A 22,235-nucleotide genomic window follows, 5' to 3' on the forward strand; every position below is an offset into this window, starting at 1 on the left:
GAGCAGGGATGGAGCGTGCCACCCTGCAGCTCTGCATCCCTCTGCGCAGCACAGGGTGCAGTTCCTCTCCTCTTCCCTATGGCTCCCATTGATTTGTTAACGATTTGGCCAAACAGAAACGTTCCTCCAAAGCCCACAATTTAATTTGCTCACCAAAATGCCCAGTTAGGTTTGTTTCTGATTGATGAGCAGGCTCTTCTGTTCCAGAGAGGGGCAGTGATTTATGGGTGTGAGATCAGCTTTGTGGGTGCAGGGGGATGGCCTGGGACCTGTCTCTGACGGTGTCCAACAGCAGATGCCTGGAGCATCTTGTCATGAACATCTCAATCCCTGTCACTGGCTTGGAGAGACCGCTGGCACCCAACAGCTGACACCAGCTCTCACCCCAGCAAAGACCATCCATCCCACCTGAGCTTATTGGCCCATCTATAATCCATCCTCCCCCTGTGCATGGCCCTTAGAGGGATGGAAGCCAATTCCCTGGAGGAATCCTCCCTTTACACGACCTGCTCTCACCTCTGCCTAATTACAGCCTCATTAAGCCAAACGTGAAGCACCTTCCTGGCACCACCTGCAGCCCCAATCTCGTTACGAATCTCAGCACCTCCCACTGCTTTGGGCTCTTTGATTCTTTGGGTTAAGACAGAATCTATAGGGCTCGGGTTCCCAGAGCAAAGCTGGGCCCTTGACATAGGTGCACCCAAGCAGGTGTAGTGCAGAGGCATGTGATGGTCGAAGGTCTCAGAGCACCCATGGGGTTTGCTGCTGATGGTAACAAGGTTGGGGTTTGAGCTTGGCATTTGCAAACTGCACCAGTTCCAAGTAGATGCTTCTGTTGCAGCACCATGAGGAGGAACTTCTGTAAGAGTTCCCTTCTCCAGGCAGCTCTGGAGGTGTGGAAGAAGCTGGACTAGGGCTCGCAGGAGCACCCTGGCTCTAACACAAACTGCCCTGGCTCTTGCAAAGCTTTCCTTTGAACTTTGATTTTCTGTTCACTTGTTCCTCTGCATGAGGCAATTTGCGATTGTGGGATCCCAAACAGCTCCAAGTTTCCCTGAGTGGAAGAGATGAGAAGGAGGAGATCATTCCCTGGCTGTTCACACTATAGCATGGTGCCAAGGTCACTTTGGGTGCCTGCTTTATCCTTTTGGGCTGTTGTCCTGGCCCAGGTGAACTTCAGACAGCAAGAAGGGAAGGAGCAGACGGGTCCCTGTGGTGGCTGGGTGTACCTGCAGAGCAGGGTGCAGTTTGGAGCGTGTTCCTTTGGTGCCTTCTGGACAGAAACTGTGCTTTTTGGTGGAATCCCAGGAGTCCTGCACAACGCAGATAACGGCGGCAGCAGGATGATACCTGGGCTGCCAAGCGAGGCCAAGGCACAGGGGCTGCTTCATCCCTGCATCTCCAGTGCCAGATCTACTGCAAGGAGCAAAGCTGAGAGCTTTGGGGCTGGGATGGTGAAGGACTGAGTGAGAGCTGAAGGAGCACTTGCTCTGGGTTTGCTGGTGTCCATGCACACAAGGAGCAGAGGCTGTTGGGATCCTGACCACCTCCCTCTGAGCACCGGGATCTCCAAAGCACCAAATGGTGACAGGTAAGCCAAAGGGGGACCAGTGTGATGGTGCAGGATGGGGTGCTGCAGGATGCCCTCCTCCTCTCTGCAGTTTCAGAGGCAAAGCAGCACCCAGGTTTATGAGCCCAGGGCAATGCTTCATCCCCCATTGTGGGGTGGTTGGGACCCCAGCTCCTCCACACTGGATCTCAGGTAGGGCAGTTGGGATGTGGGCTTGTGTCACAGCCTGGCAGAGCCCCAGGCTCTTCCAGGCATAGGGCTATGCACGTGTCTGCACGACAGCTCGAGGTGTGCCCTGCTCCTTAGCAGGAGCATTGAACTGCTGCGTTTGCTTGGTCTGCAAATACCCACCTGCAAAACGGACCCAAAGGGGCAGCTCAACCCTTCTGCACTCAACAGGGACTGCTGGCAATCACAGCACGGCTCTGCCTGGGGTTTAGTGCTCAAAGCCCTATGTTTGGATGTCGGTGTGGTTGGTACAACGGGATATGGGGAAACTTGGGGCAGAAACCATAAAGTTTGGGGGCTTTTTGGTAGGAAAGCAAAGGGGGTGTTTATTGGACCGGTTTCGTTACTGCCCGAATGCTGGTGTCTGAGCCCTATTGCTCTGTTGAAGTTGGCTGCTGAATTGCATTAAGTGATTTAAATAGATACTCCTAAATCACTCTGAATTTGGGGATTTTCCCGGCCGGGTTTTGCTGCGTTCGTTGTTTGCTGTTGCAGTTCCCACCAGGGTCAAAGGTGCTGCGGATGCGTCAGGTCAGAAACGAAAACCGACTAAACTTTAACGGGCGGCTTCTGGATGCCGATTCCCACCTCCCCGCGGTGCGGGATGCTCTTCAAACACCGGCAACCCCCAAGCCACCCATCGATCCCCTCCCCGGCCATAGTTGGGGGGGGTCCCATGGACCCGAGGGGGGCTGCGGGCGGGGCGAGGCTGCGGCGGGGCCGCCCCCGGCGGTGGAGGCGGGCGGTGCGGTCCGGTGCGGTGCGCTCCGCTCCTCTCCGCGCCCGTCCGCGCCGCCGGTCTCCCCCAAGATGGCCGCCGACGTGGGATCGATGTTTCGATACCGGACGCGGTTTGATGTCCGCCGGCTCCAGGTTGGTGGCGGCGGGCGGAGGATGGATGGAGCGGGGCCGGCGGAGGGGGGGGGGAATCCGGGCGGCCGCCCCCATCCCTCCCCTTATCCCCCCCCCCCCCATCGCTCCCGCCCTCCCTCCGCCCGCCCTTCCCCATCGATAGGTATCAGAAATTGATCCCCGCCGCCGCCGCTCTTTGTTCGGCGCCGCCCGGGAGCATGGAGCAGCGCTAGCGGCGATGGAGCCGCGCCGCCCCGGCCCCCGCCCCGCCGCCCCCGAGGTGACAGCGCGGCCGCCGCTCCGCCCCGGCGGGAGGGAGGGAGAGGAGGGAGAGGAGGGAGGAAGTTGCGCGGGATGAAGTTGCGGGGAGCGCGGCCCCCCGCGCCGCTCCGCCAAGTTTCTCGCGGTCCCCGCCCGCCGAGCGCAGCCGCAGGTGCCCGAGGGCTGCGAAGTGTCCCCGGTGCCGTCCGGCCTCCCCCCGCCGGGAGCGGGTCTGCAGCGGCGTCCCCCGCTCGTGTCTGGAGCGGGCGCGGCGGGGCAGGGGCTCCCCGGTGAGAGGATGGATGCGCGGTAGCCGGGGCATGGCGGAGCGGGGCTGCCCGGAGCCCCGCCGCGCTCCCATTGTTCAGGGCCCCGGGTCCGCGGTGCCGGGGCTCGGTCAGCCCTGAACGTCAGGGAAAGGCGATCGGGACGAGCCGGTTGTTGGCCGGGTCCTGCGGTGCCCGGGACTGGCGATGGATGTGGCGGGAGAGGGATCCTTTGTGGCTCCGGGCAGGTCGCGGCTGCCGTATCCCGCCGTGGTGCCCTCGGTGTGTGAAATTACCGGTAAGTCCTTTGTTAAGGTGTGCGAGGGAAGGTTTGCCGGGGGATGCTGGCAGTTTGTGATCTGAAATAGGCACCGGTGCAGCGGGGAGGCGGATAATTAACACAATAGCTCTGCCAACATAATGGGATGAAACCCGACCTGGATCCACTACAAAAGCCGAAACGCTCGTTTACATGGATGTTAAATGGGTTTATCCCCATCGGATATTACGGAGTTTAAAACGTAGTGTGCTTCGTAGGGGAGTAAACGGATTGAAATGCGATTTATGGGGCTCTGGTACTACATCCACAGTTCCAGCATTTAATGCATTTTGGCTTTTAAGAGATTGCGTGCTATGTCTGCGATACGCGACCCTTAAAAGTACTGCAGGTACCGCGGCCGGTCGGCTTGCCATGACTGCTCATTGTGGTCGGGAAGGGATTACGGGTCTAAGCGCTTTGGATACAAAAGCATTCCCAGCTAAATCACGCTGATGACTTTTCCTGGGTGTGCAGACCTTTATTTAAAGGCAAATATTGGCAGCTACTTTTCCATGGGTCCGTTGTGGGGGGAACTTTGCTGGAGGGAGAGGTGGGCAAGGGCGGTGGGTGCTCTGCTTCACTGGATGGCCATGGTTGGGTGCTGGAGATGGAGCCATAGGGATTGACTTCTGTCCAGGCGGGATCACGGTGGGAAAGGTGACCTTGTGCCAGCTTGGCCTAATGCCTTCTATTAGAAAGGAAAACATAAATAAAAGGAAGGGAAGCAATCCATTTATTATCCTTCCAAGAGCTTTTCCCGTGGTTCTTTTTCCTCCCTTTTCCTCTTTAATGCATGTGCCTGAGCAGCTCTGCTGGCCTGGGGCTGCTTGGGAATGGCAGAGTTTTGAGCAACCCTGATGAATGGTGGGCATATGTAAAACATGTAGATAATGTGCTACTCGGCAGCACTTTGATCGAGACGGCGTCGAGGCTTTTTACAGCAAATAGTCTTGGAAATGAGAAGAGATAAAATTCCATCAAAGATAATGCCAGACATATTTCATTGGGTTATGAGATTGTTTTATTGTGTACATTACTAATGCGGTATTTTTTTACAGCTTTCTTGTGTATAATAGTCATAGCAGGATTCGGTCCTTTATGGGGTTTTTGTGTTTTAATTTGCTCTTGGTTTATTACGTTCTGGTTGGCACTGTATGGATTACACGCTCCGGATGCCGCTTTAATCTAACCCAAACGGGCAAAAAATGGGAAGAGTTGCGAGCTGCTGATTTGGGATAATAAATACAAGAGCAAGTGAGGGGAGAGGGACTGATTATAGCCATCTTTTATCGATGTCTTCACGTCCCATTATGCAGATGAGCTCTGGCTATATGGCTCTAGCGTTTGGTTCGTCAAATAAAACGCTGTCGGTTTGATTTCCTGTAATGCAAATGCTGTCGGCATTCCGGAGCGGAGTTGGGCAGAAACTTCGTCAGGAGCCTTGGAACGCGGTGTGGTTGATGGAATGGGTTTTGCTGTTCAAAGTTTAGGGAAGGGGGGGGGGTTGAAACCCACCCAACCCCACAACTGTGGATGTGATTAAAATATTATAACCTTATGATATTCTGAAGTGCATAAATTTTACATATCAGCTACAGAGGGAGTTTAGACATCCATTAAATGATATGACAGCTTGACTTATCTAAATGTGCATCATTTAACAATGTGTCAAAATTCTTCTTTATATAGACGACAGCAGTAAATAAGCTATCAGTCCTCCTGGCTGAAGCTTCATTCCTGGAGCTTGGTCTAACAGGCTGAAGTGCTTGCTTGTGGTGGGCAGGATAACCTCAGGGGGAGGCAAGGGTGCTTTTGGGGCTATCATGGGGGGAGCTTTGCCTCTGCGAATCCCTGGGTTCTGTGGTTTTTAGGGATCGGATGGAGAGACCGGTGGCACCTTCCAGTTTCCCCCAGCACCCAAGACTGTTCATTCCCACCTCTGCAAAGCGGAGGATGAGGTGATGCTCATGGTCACTGCGCCCAAGGGGAGGAGAGAGGTGCCAGAGGGGGCTCTGGGTGCCCCCATCTTGGGTATTTCCTCTTTCCGAGAGGAAAGCTCAGGGTTTGTGCTGTTACAGCCCATGCCTGGAGCTGGCTGAGGAGCACTGTGGGGTTGTGAATGGTTTGTGCTTCCTGGAAGCTCTGCCTGCTCCCTGTGCATTGGGGTGGGAGCTGCGGAATCATCCCGTTTCCACAGTTAACATGGATTTAGGAGCAGTGGCACTAACGACGCCCGGTTCTCTGTAGATGTCTGTGGTCTGATGGTTGTGTGCTCCTCTTGAGAGGTGCCCAATGACCTGATGGTGCTCTCTATGTGGATTCTCTGCTGTCTTCTGTTGCGGCTGTGCTATGTAGCCTGTCTCTTGGCCGGGACACTGGTGACATTTCTTCACTCAGGAGCCCTGTTCTTTAGACACCTAGGGCTATGGCAGCTACAGATGCTTGTCCTTTCCATGTACCACCAAGGAGGTTCACCTGAACTGACCACCAAAGCGCAGTTGATGCTCCAGCATGGCTTGTTAGAACCTTGGCCACTGGGGAACTCGTGTCTCTGGATGTCACCATCATTGACCACATTGTGGTGTCACCTTCCTCCACACTTCCCAAACCCCTCATTAGAAGCAATTACTTGATATTTCTAACATCAAGAATGAGCGGGATGGGGATGGGCCCTGTTCCTGCTCCTGTCTGCTGCTGGCTTTGGGTTGTGCACCCTCAGGAAGTCATTCCATGAGGTTTCTGAGGTCCAGTGTATGGTTTTCCCTATTATTTTTCCCTGTGTCTGAATAATTGAGATGCTGCCAGACAAGATGAGAGCTGCAGAAAATGAGAGTTTATCTTTAGCTACGCAGCTCTCGCTTTAGAAACTGGTGACCCCAATTCCAGCCCGAAGAGTGACTTCTTCCCTAATTAATAAATCCATTAATTAATTGTGTGCGTGCTGCAGCCCATTAGAGATGTACATGCTGGCCTCCTGATCCAGTTTAGTGGGTTGTCTCTGTGGCCTTGGAGGAGAGGGGTGGGGAGGGAAAGGGATTGGGATCAAGAGGCAAATAGGGGACAGGGATGGGGATGTGATTTGATTTCATGGGACTGGAGGGAAGGGTATCAGCCCTGGTGGGTTATCCAGCTTGGAGGTGGGAATGGGGACAGTGAGCAGCGTGCTTGCGGTTGCTGTGCCCCATGAAATAGGGGAGATTGTGGAATGGGGTTCATGGGGTGGAGGCAGCTGCCTGCTGCCCCTAACTCGGGCCAGCCCGGTCTCTTGCATCGATGCCCTGCATGGCTTGGTGGCAATGAGGGAGCTGTTTCACTGCGGTCCCCGGGTTCCTCATCACCTCCTGCTGCTTGTGGCCATGAGTTTGGCTGGGCTCAGCAGGGCCGTTGTGCTGCAGGTGGAGCTGAATGCTAAAGCGTTTGGTGATCTGAATTATTATTTATGACCAGATTAAGCAAGCAGCACACTCCCAGCCCCAGTCCTTTAGGAGGCACTTGCTTAACTAGATAACCTCAGCGGAGCGTGCCGAGCGCGCTATTCATCTCCCTCCATATGTTGGCACAGGAGCTGCTCCTTTCAGTTAATTTTTCTTGCTGTCTGCAGAGACTTCAACTCAAAATGCAGGCAAAATTGTTGTGTGCGCTGGTCCCATGGCTGCTGTCTTCTCTGCTGAATGGCAAGTTAACTGTTAGCAAGAGCAGCACCAACTTTAAATGCAGAATATGGACTGGGGGGCTGGAGCGACCTGTCTGCTCCTCAGTTTTCCCCTCCTGGTTTTGTTGGTTGGAGAAAAGCAGAGCGTTTGGGCTCCCAGGGGTGGCTGTGTGTCCCGTGGGATGCAGTGATGCTGCTCCCCTCCTCCCTTGGGTGCTGGTATAGTCATGGTGCTGTACATTCCCGGCCATGGGAATTCCCACATCTTGAATTCCAGGGAATTATCCCAAGAGCTGCTGACTCAACATGGCAAATTGCAAATGCAGGACCATTGTTTGCAGGGTGGGAGGGTGATGTTGAGCTGCAGCATCCTCAACAGCCTGCCTTGAGATGAAGTTAATCTAGGGTGCAGCAGCGATGCTCTGTGCTCCCCCCTTGCCAGTCCTTGAGACAGAAACCACACAGCAGCTCACTTGCTGTATTAATGGGTAGCACATTCCCTCTCAAATTGGAAAAGGCACATTAGAGGCATCCATCCCTCCAAAAAAGAGCCTGTGTGAAGTTTCTCAGAACATTTTGTACCATCCTGCTCCTATTACCGGAAGATGTAATTCCCCAACTTGGGAGATAATAAGCAGGTATTGACTTCTGCTGGGGTCATTATCAAGATTTATTCAGTCAATATGGCTTCTTGGGTCAATAAATCTTGAGGTTGATAAAGGAGGAATATATACTTGCAGACTTTATTAAAAAGTTTTCCCCCTTCGTAACACTTTCTCGTGTGTGTTGCATTAGGATCTATGAGACTGAGCTCTCTTGAATTGCCTTTTCGAGCAGCTTTTGGTGTCCCTTGCCAAGACAGCAAGACTTGGGGAGCAGGATTCAGCCCGGTGCTGGGTCTGGCTTGCTTGAGATCACTGCCTTGGCTTGGCTTTGGTGATGGAGTCTGTGATAGGGGGGTTACCATCTGATGGGGATCCCCCTAATCAGGGGGAGTGGGGTGTGTGGGTGCATCACCCCATCATCTCAGGGAGGATGGGACTCAGCACAGTTGCTGTGAGAGGGTTGAAACTCAGGATCCATATTCCCAACCCACTGTAGAGTAATGGGATTGTGTCCCCTTCCCCATCGCAGGCTGAGAAGCTTCTGGGATTCAGGATGCAGTGAAACAACCATGATGCTCTGGTGGTCTGGGGTCTGTCCCAGCACCTGCTTGCTGCCTAGGGCAATGGCTTTGTGCCTCAGTTTCCCTGCTGCTGGGGTACGTGGGATGGAGCATCTTGGGGCAAATCACCTCCAAAAAGGGGTCTGGCAGCCTCACGGTGTTTGTGCCTGTTGCCTGGATGCATGGCTGTGCGTTGTCCATCATCTCCTGCGGCAAAGGGCCCTTGGAGGAGTTGCGTGTGCCATTTTGGCTGCTCATGCAGAGGATCTCAGGGGGCCCCTCTGCAAAGAGGTCCAGGCTGTATCAGCACAATGAAGAACAGCTCTTGAAGCCAGCAAGCCACCAGCCACAGGGGTCCATCAGCACAACCCAACCAAAGGGCTTTAGATAGCCTGGAAATCTCAAGTGCTCGTTCTTTACGGCAGTGCTTGTTAATGAACCTGGGCACAGCAGCATCCACCCCTTCCCGGGTCAGATCCAGGTTTGAGGTGGGCTCACCCTGGGCTTGCAGGCAGGAGCCCCATTGGGTGATGGGCTCCTTCAACTCCGTCTGTGTATTGAACATGATTTACTGTGGCCCTGCCTGCTGACGAGCTTTGCTGTATTCCCACAATCGACGGCTTTGCTTTTAAGCTGAAGCTTCCCGGTTTCACGCAGCTGAACACCTCCTTCCAAAATGGTTTCAGTGCTGCTTCCCCCCCCTTTTCCCTTAGTACAGCCTTGCTGTGTAATGATGTTTTTGACTACTTAGAAGTAGCACTTAATGATTCCCCCAAAGCTGCAGCAGGACCCCAGAGGATTGATTTAGCCGCGGTTTAAGCGATTCTTTGCGAACGCGGGGCCGCTCTGATATTAATTGCTTGGTGGGTGCGTGCTGGTTGGTCTCTCCTGCAACATGGGTTTCGAAAGAAGTAAATAACCCATTTGAACCCCTCAATCCCTCTGGTGGGAGCCGCGCCGTGCGTCAGCCGCTCGGAGCACGCTGCCGTTGCCTTTGGTAACGCTCCCGTGGTTTTACACCGGAGTCAGGACCTCAGGCATCCTTTGTTTTCTTCTGTCGGGATAACATAATAAAGTATTACCTGGTGCTGGCAGTGGGCCTTGCAATGTGTGGTGTAAGCACAGCAGCTCGTTGGCGCCAGGGCCCGTGTGTTATTGCTTAGCCTGGCTGCAGAGGACATTTATTCTTTATTAATCACGCTGATTAATAAAGGGCACGGGGAGAGCTGCCTGCGGCTGCGGCGCTCGCAGAGCTCTGCAAACATTGCTTCATCCCCGGGAGCTGGGTAATCGTTACCCATCCTGTCCCCCAGTCCCTTGGCTGAGGGAGCAGTGGGTTCTGCTCTGGAGGGGCACAGTTTGGGGAGCGGTGTTGCTAAAAGCCTGCTGTGATGTCCACGTGCAGCGCATGGTGGCTGGGATGGAGTGATGGGGAGGATGGTGCCCTCCAAGAGGAAGGCTCTGAACCCTGAAGACAGAGGCTCACCACTCTCCCTGGTTGGGCAGAGCATTGTGCTGGATCCCCTGAGCAGCACCCTTGGGGCCTGAATTCAGTGCCTAAGCTGTTGGTGAAGGTTCCTCCTCGGTGTCTCTCCTCCCGTGAGCGTTTGCTGATGCCATATTCACTGTATTGGAGCCAGAGCAGGGTGCCCTGACCATGCTGTGCCAGTTCCCATTCTTCCAGCACCTCCAACTCCCCCAGCCCCAGCCCTGGCAGAGTTTGGGCTGGCAGGTACCCGGAGCTGGTGGGACCCAGCATCCAGGATGGCAGCAGCCATCCAGGGCCATCAGCTTTGCCCTCTCCATCCTCCGCTTGGCGCACGCCGCAGAGGCAGCGTCTCCTGCTACTGCACTTTTCCTTCAAATAAAAGCAGCTAATTAACATTATTCTTTAATTATTGCCTTTATCAACAAGGGGTCTGGTTTATACCAGCAGGATAGTCGCTTTGCCTTCCACTACCCAAGCGAATGCTTCAATTCCTGTTGCTTTTGAAATGAATTTGATGTCATCTGCCCATTGTCACTTAATGGGGACACTTGGGTAATGATTGCGCGCTCCAGCCCTGTTAGCAGCACTGCGAGCGTGTAATTTAGCCCCTTAGGCAACAGTACTTTTGAAATCTCTGGATAGTTTTGAACTCTCTGTTCTTAATTAAATATGCAATTTTTCACGGTAACCAGGTTAATTCTTTTGTGTTGTGTTGTAATACTGTTAGGAATTTCCATCGTTCTTATTAAACATTATTCAGGCATTGTGAATTCCATAATTAAAAAAAATGAAAAGAACAAAGCTCGATTCACTTCCTTCTTTTCCCTGGTTAATTTATCAAATGAATTTTGCAAATTTTCCTTTTTCTCCCCAGACGGCGTGCCAAGGGGAAGGATTTAATTGCTCTGTAGGGATTGGTTGGTTATGAAGGATTTGGCTGTTTGATTAGTAAACCCTATTGGGAATGGTTTAATGCTCCATGATCTTAAAAATTGTCTGATTGTTAGGCTCTCCGAGGATGTTTTCTCTTTTCCTTCTGTATGGCAACAGCTTTGCACAAGTGTGATTATTAGATAGTGAGGAGGGAGTGGAGGGGTCGATGGCTGGTGCTGGGTGAGCCTGGCCTGTCCTGGTAGTGCCGAGGGAGCCGCTGTTGCCCCTGGAGCAATGGTGATGGCAAGACAAAGCAGTGGTCCCTGGGTGCATCCCTGTAGGTCACAGGGCTGGATGAGGATGGGGCTGGATCCTGTGCTCAGTTTCACTTCTAAGTCTTGTTCCCTAATATCTACCTTGTAATATAATGAAATTACACAGCAGATCTGATTTACCAAGAGACAAAACCCTGCTGTGTTCTCCAGGTCTGAATCACTCTGGTAACTCACTGGGCAGCATCCCGTAAGGATGCTGAAGTGTGTGGAGAGGTCTTAGCTGCATCCCATAAGGGTGCTGAAGTGCATCAGGAAGCCTTGATGTGGGGAATCCATGGTATCTTGGAGCTGGGTGGGCAGAACCATACATGAGGAAGGATGCAGGGCTGCAGCCTGCTGGGGGTTTAATCCAGGTACCCCATAGCAGGGGTGCTTATAGAGCCCCAGTCCATCAGTAAAGTGGGTGATCAACCTGCTCTGACTGGGTTGCTTTTGAAATGCTTTTTGACTTAACGTAGGGAAACCCCCTCAGTATCTGGTGTTTTTAGCCACATGCTGCCATTTGAGGTATCACTGTGAGGTAAAGGATGGTGATGGGCTCACTATTAAGTAACTGAAAAGCCCCTGCATGGTGCTGACACCCAGTGGGTTTGGGGGGAAGCAGGAGGGGTTTTGCTTCCCACGCAATGCATGGAGCATCCCTGGCAGGTGCCGGTAGCTGGGAGACGGCAGTCCAGTCGGGATCGATTGTGGCCAGTCTGAGGGGGCTCCCCAGGGGTTATTTGGGCTTTAAGCAGAGGTCAGAGAGTCATTAAACCCATAAATACATGACAATGTAAGAGAAGAGCCGTCGTTACCTTCCAGCTTGGTTTCTGTGATGCCAGTTTTCCCCCATTCTGGTTCCAGCCTCTGAAACTGGATGGATCAACCAGCGGTGGCTCAACCAGGCTGGTGCTAACTGTGACCAGGCAGCTCAGATGGAAGCTGTTCAACAGTGGTGGGCAGGAACGGTCAATGGGGCTATGGCTATGGCTAAAGCAGGGTTGCAAGCCATTTGCTCTATGTATATTGCTTAATGGCAGTGATACAGGGCTGCCTGGGCTCTGCTGCACCACCGGCATGAGGCTGCTCCCTGCTGTGCTGTGCTGAATCCATAAAGTCATTTAAAACACAAGAAACCCACCTAAAAAAGCCCAGACATTTGCAAGGCGAAGGCGAGCAGATGCTGGTAATGTATTCCCAGGCATGACACAGAGTGGCAGCGTGTCGTGAACCGCGTCCCCAGGGACCCCTGGGTCTGTGATATTGGCTTTAACCCCCACCGGCTCCGGTCGGGGTGTAAATTCATCAGGCTTACGGGTATTGCTCTTGGACTACTGAATAATTTACAGTTGCGGAGCCCAGCCAGGTTCAGGTCATCGGGGTTCATGGGTTAATAACAGGTTTGGTTTTTGTTGTCAGCAGCTGCCTTGATAACATATGAAAGAATCCTATTCTGTTGATTAGATTTTGAAATGGATCAATTTTTAATCAGCAGAACATCTGACTCACTCAATAAGAGGAGCGCTGGTGGAGACAGGACGAGGGGCTCGTTATTTACAGCACTGTTTGTTTTTACTAATACGCAAATCCTCGCCGGGGCTGGAGCCCTGGCTCCCCCGAACGCAGTCGCTGGGATTATCAGCACGTATTGGGTTCATTCGGTAGGAAATCTGTGGTGCTGTGGGAGAGCTCCGAGGGCACGTGGGAGCTTTGATTTAGCGATCCGCTGTTATCGATGGAGAACCGTTTACTTATCGATCACTGAATCTTAGGTATAGAAGCATCTCTGGGGTGTTTGGCTCACCCCATCCCAAGCATCTCTTTGGGAGTTTGCCTGCCCAAGGGCTACCAAAAGCACCTTCAGGATGAGCCTGTGGGTGCTGGGTGAGCAGGGGACAAAGCCCAGTGGGAGGCAGAGAGATCCTGGCCAAATTCCTATGTGTGAGTAAGGTTTCAGAGGGAATAACTTTGATTTCATATAATATTAATGTAATATTCTAGTAATGCTAACAGAGCTGCATTCCCATTACAAGTTAAATACTGGGTGGGGACCTGGGCAGAGGCTCATTTATTTGTTATATTACTCCTATATACATCATATGATTACAGCAAGCATCCCAAACTTGACACATTGCATTGAACCTTGACAACCACGCGCGTTTCTTTTTGTAAAGACATGCCTAAAACCCATTTATTTTTTCCTCAATGGAATCCACTGTTCTGAAGCAAGTATTAACAACCACTCTAGGAGGACTCCCTGAAAATGAAGCCCTATTTTTTAACAGTGGAAAAGGTAAAAGTCCTGTTAATGTAACTTTGGGGAGAGCATCACTGGAGTATGTATGGCTCTGCGGTCGGTGGCTGGGGACTGTCTGTTGCTGGCAGATATAGATATAAGTAAGGACGCAGTGGTGCTGGTAATTTGCATGGTTTTGCCCTGGGTGCTTTGGGATTTTACTTTTCAAACTTGTGCCTTCTGGCAGTCTCCTTAACCTAAATAAACCTTTTCCCTCTTGCCACAGATCAATTAAGCTCGTGGCTGTGTGGGGGCTTGCTCCTGGCAGCTTTCCTTCTCCGTTTTTGTTCCTTGAAAGAGTTGCCTTTTATTTAAAACTGGATGTATTTATGGATTTATATATATAGCTTCGTGTTGGTTTGGTGAGGGAGTCATTTGAGCACCGGGAAAAGCGGGCTGAAGCCTTTGGGATGCTGGTGATGGGATGTGAGCACGGGGATGTGCTCCCTGGTCCCGCTGGGTGCTGTAGCCTATTCCAGCCCCACATGGGCACTCACATCCCCTGTGTTTGCTGACCTCTGGCCACAACCAGCCATGCTCCAAGGTCTCCTTTGGGGCTTTGCAGTGCCTGGTGTTATTACAGTACCATAAGCCCAAGGGCTCATTTTCTATAGTCTGGAAATAACACTGCAGGTAATGAGTGTTTGCTAATAGCCACAGCAATAGCTTAGGGGTTCTCGCGCCTGTCAGTGGGCATGGGCGATAGATCAGGTTCTGCTAAAAACATTAGCAACATCAGAAGGTTAAATATGCATATTATATCATCCCTGGCAGGTTTATTTTCAGGAGAGCAACGGGTGTCACAAGTTCGTGACTTCAAAATGAAGTTTATTTTGGTGATGGAAAATGTGCTTCTCTGTTAAGCATCTGCTGGTTATTTTCTGAGGAGAGGGGAAAGAAAAACACTTTTGCAAAGAGGAGAGGGGCAGCTGACCTGTGTTTTGTTTAATAATGGGTGCTTAGGAAGCATCAATGGAGGTGACGGGTCTATAGTGTCCATTGGACATTGGGGAGCTGCCCAGTTCTTGTGCTTGGGAGAGGCTCCAGCTCCTCTGGTAACTCATTAACTCTCTGTTACAAACCGCCCTTGTGTTTAGCAACAGAGTAAATGAATTGCTGATGAGCCCCTGGGTTTTAGTGTCATTGCTCCAGACAGGATTGACCCAAAACTGCAGTGGGAGATGGGCCCTGTGTGCAGAGTGAGCAAAGCGCACCGGTGGGGTTGGAAATGGGGCTTTGCCACTTCATTGGTGATTTAAAGGTCTGCATGGCAGTTGCTCCTTTGCAGCTCAGAGTTCAGTTTGGCTCCATGAGGTTTGTCCTTGTGACAGTCCCAAGGCTGGTGGGTACGACCCTGTGTGTTGCTTGAAAGCTGAGCTGATTTGATTTGGAGTTACTGAGATTGGGTTGCTGAGACCGGCACATAATCCTGTCCTTTTTCCTCCTCGATTTTTAAGCCATTTAGCTGGATATGAAGCCTCAGCAATCTGGGACACCACAGGGTATTTGAGTCCATCAGGTCTTCCTATGCAGGACATGCAGGTTGCCTTTTGGCAGCAGTCCTTTTCTCCTTACCCATCCCTTGCTCTTATTGAAGCATCCCTCCTTCCTACCATGCATAACCTGAGCCTGGAAGGGTTTCTGTGTTTCTGTCTTTTTTTTGGCTAATAATTAAACAATAACAGAGCCCAGCATCTCTTTATTTAAAGAGCAGATGGAGCATCCTATATATTAGTAAGGTCCTGGCTCCGACAGCGCCAGTGAGTCCTGGAGCTCAGGGTTTGGATGTGCCCCCTGAGGACTGTGTTATTGGGCAGGCAGCGGGCAGCACCCCATGGGATGCTGCTCAGAATTAGAAGGGCATCGTTAGGTAGAGGTGAGCCGAGATGATTTTCCTGCCTTCCCTTCCTATGCCATGGCTGAATCCCAGCGAGCTGCTTCAAAAGCCCTTCTGGGCCCCGATGGGTCCTCATTCCTTCCTGCTGAGTTGGCAAAATCCAGCACACGGTGGGTGCCATGGGCTCAATCCAGTGCTGAGCATCTCTCCCTGCATCCCGCCTCTGTGAGCAGCGACCGCAGGAGCTGCAGCTTAGATGGTTATAACCAACGTGAGGTGTTTCTGGTGGCACGCGTTGTAATGGATAATCCCAGGCTGCTGCTTGAAACAGCTATAAAAGAAACGAGCACAGGCGCTGGCTGCTGAGCTTGCCCGAAGCTGGTCGCTCCCTCCTCACCATCGTGATGCGCTGGGGCTGCAGATGCCATCACATCAATCATCAGCCAAATTCTTGTCTTTCCCGTTCTGTCTCTAACCGGCATCGCCATCTAGCAACTGTGCTGTTTACCTCCCACACTGGCTTCTCGTTGAAATGCCCTATTTTTGTTTTTTTCTCAAGCAGCTCCAATTGATAATTTAGCTCTGGATAAAGCAACCTCAGAGCTTTTTATTTCTCAGAGGCCAAACATTGATGTTGTGTGAAATGGGAGCTTTGAGGAGGCTTTGTATGGAACTTAGCTTCCTGAAAAATTTATTTACTGCGACTGTGATCTGCAGGAGTGAATTGATGTTTATCTATAGTAGTTCTTGCCAGAAAAAGAAATGCATAACTGCACTTTCTTGGGAAGCTTTGAAAGGCCTTTTAAATAAGTGTCTAATAGTAGGCTCTCAATAGCAAACAGCCAGCTTGATAGACAGTGTACAGTATATTAACTATAAGCAGGCCTAATCTTTTCCTCATGTTTTAGAGAACGCTTTATAACCTTGTGGCCAAAGAATTCATGATCACCAGGTACTTGAAGCTAAGCAAAATTATACTGGCTGTTACTGCTGTGAGATCGATACTGCTGGGAAGCACATGGGGCTGCAAGCTCGTGCTCGCAAACGGCAAGCTCCTGCTCGCAGCCCGTGTCCTGACTGTGGAGCTTGGATTTAGGTGGCTCATCCATAACATGGAGGTTTCCCTGGCAAGAGATGCACAGGGAGGGTGCTGATTTATGCAGTCTTTTTGCAGTTGCCACGGGGGAGATGGGAGCCCCAGCATCGCGCTGGGGTGATGCGCAAGTCCCAGTGTGGTGATGGAGCTACAGCAGAGAGCGGGGTTTGGGGCTGGTGGGATGGAGCCGGCTCACCCGCATCTTCCCATTGCTGGAGGTGGCAAAAATGCAGCAGTTTTCTGGCTGGTAGCATTTGCCCCAAGATGAGAGCACTGAAGTCCCTGGTGAGCATCCAGCCATCACCTTTGCTTGCAGTCGGGGGTCTTTGCTTTCTCCGGGGTGATCTCAGCCGCGTGCTTCAGTGCCCTCATTTGCGGTGATGTTTTTCTGCTTTCCCTGCCTGTGCTGTGTCGGATCCTGGGAGCTCTGGCCAGGAGTCAGGGAATCGATAGATGGTTAAGGTGATAAGTGGCTTTGCTAAAAACCAATTTTGCAAGAGGACTTTGCAAAGGGGTTAGTGGAGAGGATCTGCATCTACGGCCCAAAGAGCTCGCTCCAGCCAGGAGCTCAACTCCAACCTGAATTAACCTGGGAAGCATCCTCAGTGCAGGCTGCAGCTGCTCTTCTGCTTCTGTAAATCCATGTGGATCCTGTGGGAGGGTGAGCCCGAGGAATGGTTCTTCTTCCTCCAGAGAGGGCGTGTGGGGAAAATCAGAGAGGTGAACGTGCCTGAAGGCAATGTAGAATGAAACAAGCAGAATTTGCTCGGCTGGTAACTTCTCACTGCTCTCGGAGCTCCGGCTCTGCCGGCATTCCAATGGCAGTATTTACACAGGGATGAAGTGTTCCCATACGGCTCCTCCGGCGTGGCCAGGTCTAAGCAGGCTTTTCTCTAATCTCCACCACGGCTGGCTACTGCTTCCAGCTCTATTTTCCCTCGAACAAACATATTCGTTGCACTGTCAAGAAGATCCCATAACCCGTTTGTGGGGTGCTTACTGGTTTTGGCATAGCTGGGTGGGATGATGCTGTGCCGAGACATTGTCCTGCTTCCTGGCACCAAGCACGAGTGCCCCTTAGGCACCCACTTCATTGGGCTGGTGATTTATTTGAGGGTGTTGTAACGTTCCTCTGGTTCTTCTGTCCCTTCTGCATCACACATGGGCTGCAAGGCAGCAAAGGTGTGAGCTTTCCCGCCTATTTATTTGATTTTCCATGGGCATCAAGATTGTTTTGGGGCTTTCTGGTGTTTCTCAGTCTTGACTCATCTTTTCCTACCTACAAGGCCCATACTGCAGCCTCAGAGCACAGAGGCTGGTGGTGGGGTGAGCCAGCAGCAGTACCCCCTCTCCCCTCAGGCAGCGGTTCTTTGTTTTCCCTCTGTTTCCCATTCATCAGGTGGAGTTCCCCTTTGGCCAGTGGGCCCAGAAGGAGCATCACGGGACGCTCCTGCGTCGCTGTTGGGCTTTGCTTTCGTGCCATTATTTATTACTACACTGCTTCATTACACAGCCGCGGTTCGAATGCTGTGGCTGAAACCACCTTATTATTTGATTTTTCCTAATCATCATGGGGAGGCTGTTTCTGGATGCTGATTGATGGAAACATCTTATCTCCTCTAGTCAAAGTGTCTCCGCTTCGCGTGGTAATGAAATAGTTTGACACTTTGACACGAGTGTCAAACACGATGCAGACAGCGGAGGCTTTGATCTAGGTGCAAACTGGTTTCATTACAACAAGCAGAACCCCCCCTTTCATCCAGAGAAGGAGATAAGGGGTTTCAATTGGTGCTAAGTAGTAGCTGCTCTTAATGGGTTTAAAACTAAAAGTAAGGAAAACTATAAGACTGGAATAGTCAAGCTGTTCTGTCATGTTAGAAACCGGCCCCAGTGCTGGGCAGTGGAATACGGTAAAGCCAACAGGATGAAGGATAAACGTGAGAGAATCCTCCTAAAATAAACCAGAAATCTTCCCTTCTGGGAGATGTTTGGATTTGTTTTTCCCAATATTTCAAGCAAGAACTTCTGCAGAAATGCCTTTTCTGGAGAAAAATGCGTCTTGTTTTTCATGAAAGTGACGTTTTTGTTGCCCTTTTTTTAATGGAGAGGGAGGGCAGGCAGCCCTTTTGGGCACTCTGGTTTGGTGCTGTCATCTGCACCCCAGGTTCTGCCCTGTGGCTGCATCCAGGATGGCTCCAGGAGATGCTGGGGCAGTGGTTGAATCTGCGGGACAATGGCCCTCACTTCCCCATCCCATCCTTTTCCTGGGAAGGGGATGCAGCTTTTCCTTCTCTCCCCCCTTTTTCTCCCAGCCAAGCCTGGGTCCTGGTGGGAAGGATCCCAAACATAACCCCAGGATGACAAAATTCTGCTCAGCCGTGAGCTTTTTCCAAGACAATTTTGAGGAGTAACGGGTAAAATTCCTCCCTGGCATAATTCTGTTGGCATTAGGCTGCACTATGCCTGGCTTTGGCTCAAGTGTGGCTAATTAAAACCAGCAGCACCTTCTTTCTATTTCGAGCAGTGGGCTGAGCACAAATACCCCATGAGCAGCTGAAGAGAATCTAAGTGATGTATGGAAATCCTTTGGTTACAGCAAATCCTGGGGTTTGCATGGTTTCCTCTTCCCTCTCTGCTCTATGGACATGAGCGGTGCCAGCCTGGGCACTGTGTTTCGTCTGCTCACTTTTAACTGTTTTCTTAGTCTTTCCCCTTTGAATATCATGGATTAGATGATCATTGTAGGTCCCTCAACTGATCCATCACAGGTCCTGTGCCATACCTCAAGCCGTATTCCACCTTTCCCTTCCGAGCGCTGGTTCAGCAATCACAGCGTCCCTTTGGAAGTACAACACCATGGGACCATCTCCCCTCTCCTAAAGAGTGACTGTACATCCCAGGCAGCTCATCCTGGGGTTGTGGCACTGGGAACAGTCCCCTCCCTGCCCTTCCCACCCCATCACCAGCTAGGATCCATCCTGTCACCATCCAGTGTCACTGTGGGGGTCCCTCCATGGGCTGTGCTGACCCCAGTGTGATGCCCACTGCTGGTGACCCAGCACTGGCTTTGTCCCCTGTTCTGCCCTTGGGCATTGCCCCCCAGGGTGCCTCTGCCCAGAGCCATGGGGTGAGCAAGCAAGGAGGTGGTCACACATGGGCACAAGCACTTAATTTAGTGCCTCCTTAATTAGAGCAACAGTTCCTGCTCCTTGCCCTCATCCCTGCCCGCTTCATGCCAGAGGCTTGGGGCACAGCAAAATCCGCCCTGGGAGATGCTGTATTGGGAAATAACGGGGGATTTGGGGCTTAATTTTAGCCAGAACATGCGGTTCATTTTTAGATGCTTCTCAAGTCCGGTCATGGTGGTTTTGTTACAGTCTAGGAGAGAAAAGAATCCCCCAAACCCTAGAAAGGCGACGCGGTTCAGATGCTATCTCTCCGCAGCTGGAGTTATGGAATTTAATACAAGGAAGCTTCTGCGAGTTTCCTGCTCTGCATCGGAGCACAGAGAGCCTACATTTGAGATTAAACCTCACATTTCATTTTTATACACTGTGCTTAATCCAATAATGATTCCACGTTACAAATGGCAATAATATCTTTCAGCATAGTTAATCAGAAGAGACTTAATGCTGTCACTATTTATTAACCTTTGTTGAAAAGCAAGAAGTTTTCTTACTAATCTGTGATTGTTGCTCTTGTCAGGCTCTATCAAGTGCAAACCAGATTTGGCATTTGTTAAGCAGGGAGGATGTGCTGTGTTCCCTGCTGTCTGCTGCATCCGACCCGTGTGTAGGGATGTGGTCCTCTACATTGCAAGCAGAGGATGCTTTGGGTGCTGCAGGGTCCAGGCTGGCTGGTCCCCTGTCCCCATAAATGCAGCTCCCAGATGGGTTCCAACCTCATCTGCTCCTCCAGTTGCATAGATCCTGGTGCTGTATATAACCCTCAGGGTTGTTTTTTGGCTGCCTGACCTATGTTCCTGCATCCAGGAGCATCCCTGCTGTTTGAGCTTCCCAGTGTGGGGAGATGCTCTCCTGGATTGGTAGCACTGGGGCAGCGATGTTGGCCTCTGATGGCTTGCAGGAGGTTAAATGACTTCCAGTGGCTTCCCAAAAAGCTCAAGGCATCCCCTATACCCCACTGCCTGCATCCATGCTGGGGGAAGAGGGTGTTACTGGGTGGACTGAAGGGCTAAGGGGGTTTTGTGAGGATGCGGTGGCAGGGGGTGAGCTGAGGCGCATGGAGGTGACTTGTCCCTCACATCCAAAAAAGTCATCCCTTGCATCTGAGCATCACCGCAGTGCTGGCAGAGACAGGCAGGAGGCTGCAGGCAGCGTTGCCCTTGAAATCAGGTACCCAGGATGGTGGCCCGTGTGGCTTTGCAACCCCAGTAACCAAAACATGGGGTCTGGGAGCTCCGTGGTGATAAAAGGTCAGCGCGTGAAGGAATTTCAGCCTTTGATATTCTCCCGTTTGTCCCCTGTTGCAGGGAGGCCGGTGCTGGAACTGGTTGTAGGAGCACCTGGAATTAATGAGCCGGCTTGGTGCCGTGCAGAAATCGATGCTTCCTGCATTAATTGTGCTGTGTTTGAGCTCTTGGCTTTTTATTCTGAGTTATGTAGTTACAGGGAGAGATGTCTCTCTTCAGCAGCCCTCAGTCCAATGGGAACGGGTCCTTCTCCCTGCGCCCATCCTGGCTGTGTGTGGCACGTTCCCCATTGCTGCCGGGCATGGGATGGGGATGCCCACAACTGCCTGGAGTGGGAATACCTAAAACCACCACAAAAATAAACCCCAGGTGTCTGCTCCTTCCCCTGTAATCAGCCAAATGAAGCGACCACCAGTGATGGCCATATTATATGGCGGTGGGTGTATGGCTCAATGTGGAAAAGCCACTGGCACCCACCTTATGGCAATGCTGTGTCCAATGGGAGATGGATGGCCAGGTCTCTCCAGAAGGCTGATGTCTCCTTGCAGGTGTTTTTGCAGCAGCTTTTACATTTATTTGCAAATGATTTTGCATTTAATTGCAAACTGTTTGTATTTATTTGCAATGATTTGTGATTCCTGTGGCCAAGCATCCATGTGGATGCAGAGCAGAGTCCCCCAGGTCCCTGGGGCTTCAGGAGCTGGTTTGGAAGAGCAGGCATTGCTGGTATTTCTTATTTTAGGGTAGGCTAGCATGGAGCACTATTCTGATCCCAGCCTGGGCACTCAAACAGGTGCAGTTATTTTATACACAGCCACCAAGCATCCCTCTTTGCTAATGTCCTTAAAGCCTAAACATGGTATTTATATTTTTAGCAAATTGTTCTTTATGGTATTGATTTACATGTAATGTAGCCCTTGCATGAATAACTACCATAAATCTGGAAGCATTTCTTATCCGAAATAGCTACGAACTCAGTCAAATCCTTTATTTGTTAGGCACAATTATGGAGTTTAAGCTGCAAGGTGGAGAGTAAAACAGAAAGTGTGTTTTGTGTGGCTGGCTCAGAGCTTCTGCCAGGCAGAGCACTGATCTGTGATAAGAGGTAAGGGTTAAGGTGATTTGATGAAATGAAAAAGCAGGGAATAAATTACAATGAATGGGATCTTTGATCTGGCCCTGTCGATATTGGGGATGGTGCCTGCCTCTGCCTCCTCTCCTGAGCCAGAGAAATTAACTTTTGAACCCAGTGGCTCCAATCTTTTTCTCCTGACTTTCATCCTTCGTGTTGATGGGCAGCAGGGACAGGCACTTGTTTGTTATCCTATTGATAGTGAGCCCAGGAAAGCCAGGCTTTGTGGACCCAGGGCTTACAAAACCAGTGTAAATCTTGTTTGGTATTTGTGAAAGAGCGATGGTATTAAACCCCCCCCACCCCAGCTCCTGGTGCTGAGTGCCAGACGTGGAGGGCTGGAGGTGGGAGGGCTGGAGGGCTTCTTGGTCTAAATTTAGCCATTTAAAAGAAGATTATGGACTATGCACTTGGGACTTTCGGAAAGGCTTTCGCAATAACTCCTGCAAG

At 51.4% G+C, this 22,235-nt stretch overlaps 1 protein-coding gene across 10 annotated transcripts in view; it reads left to right on the top strand.

Moving 5' to 3' along the window:
- The first annotated feature begins 2,525 nt into the window (after nucleotides 1–2,525).
- The window catches only part of CUX2 (cut like homeobox 2), a 64,388-nt gene continuing 44,678 nt past the window's right edge, over nucleotides 2,526–22,235 (top strand). For 2 of the 10 annotated variants that reach the window (XM_057421260.1, XM_057421257.1), the window contains exon 1: nucleotides 2,995–3,475. Coding sequence is in view for 4 of the 10 variants with exons in the window: in XM_057421257.1 (XP_057277240.1) it covers nucleotides 3,389–3,475 (87 nt within the window). In the remaining 6 variants the exon portion in view is untranslated. Of the gene's footprint in view, nucleotides 2,672–2,840; nucleotides 2,931–2,994; nucleotides 3,476–22,235 lie in introns of those variants that run through there. The other 8 variants (XM_057421263.1, XM_057421259.1, XM_057421265.1 and 5 more) reach the window with 8 other exon arrangements.

This window comes from Pezoporus wallicus, unplaced genomic scaffold (assembly GCF_028554395.1).
Source record: "Pezoporus wallicus isolate ANWC-B61680 ecotype Strahan unplaced genomic scaffold, APGP_CSIRO_Pwel_v1 contig_9584, whole genome shotgun sequence".
NCBI classification, from domain to species: Eukaryota; Metazoa; Chordata; class Aves; order Psittaciformes; family Psittacidae; genus Pezoporus; species Pezoporus wallicus.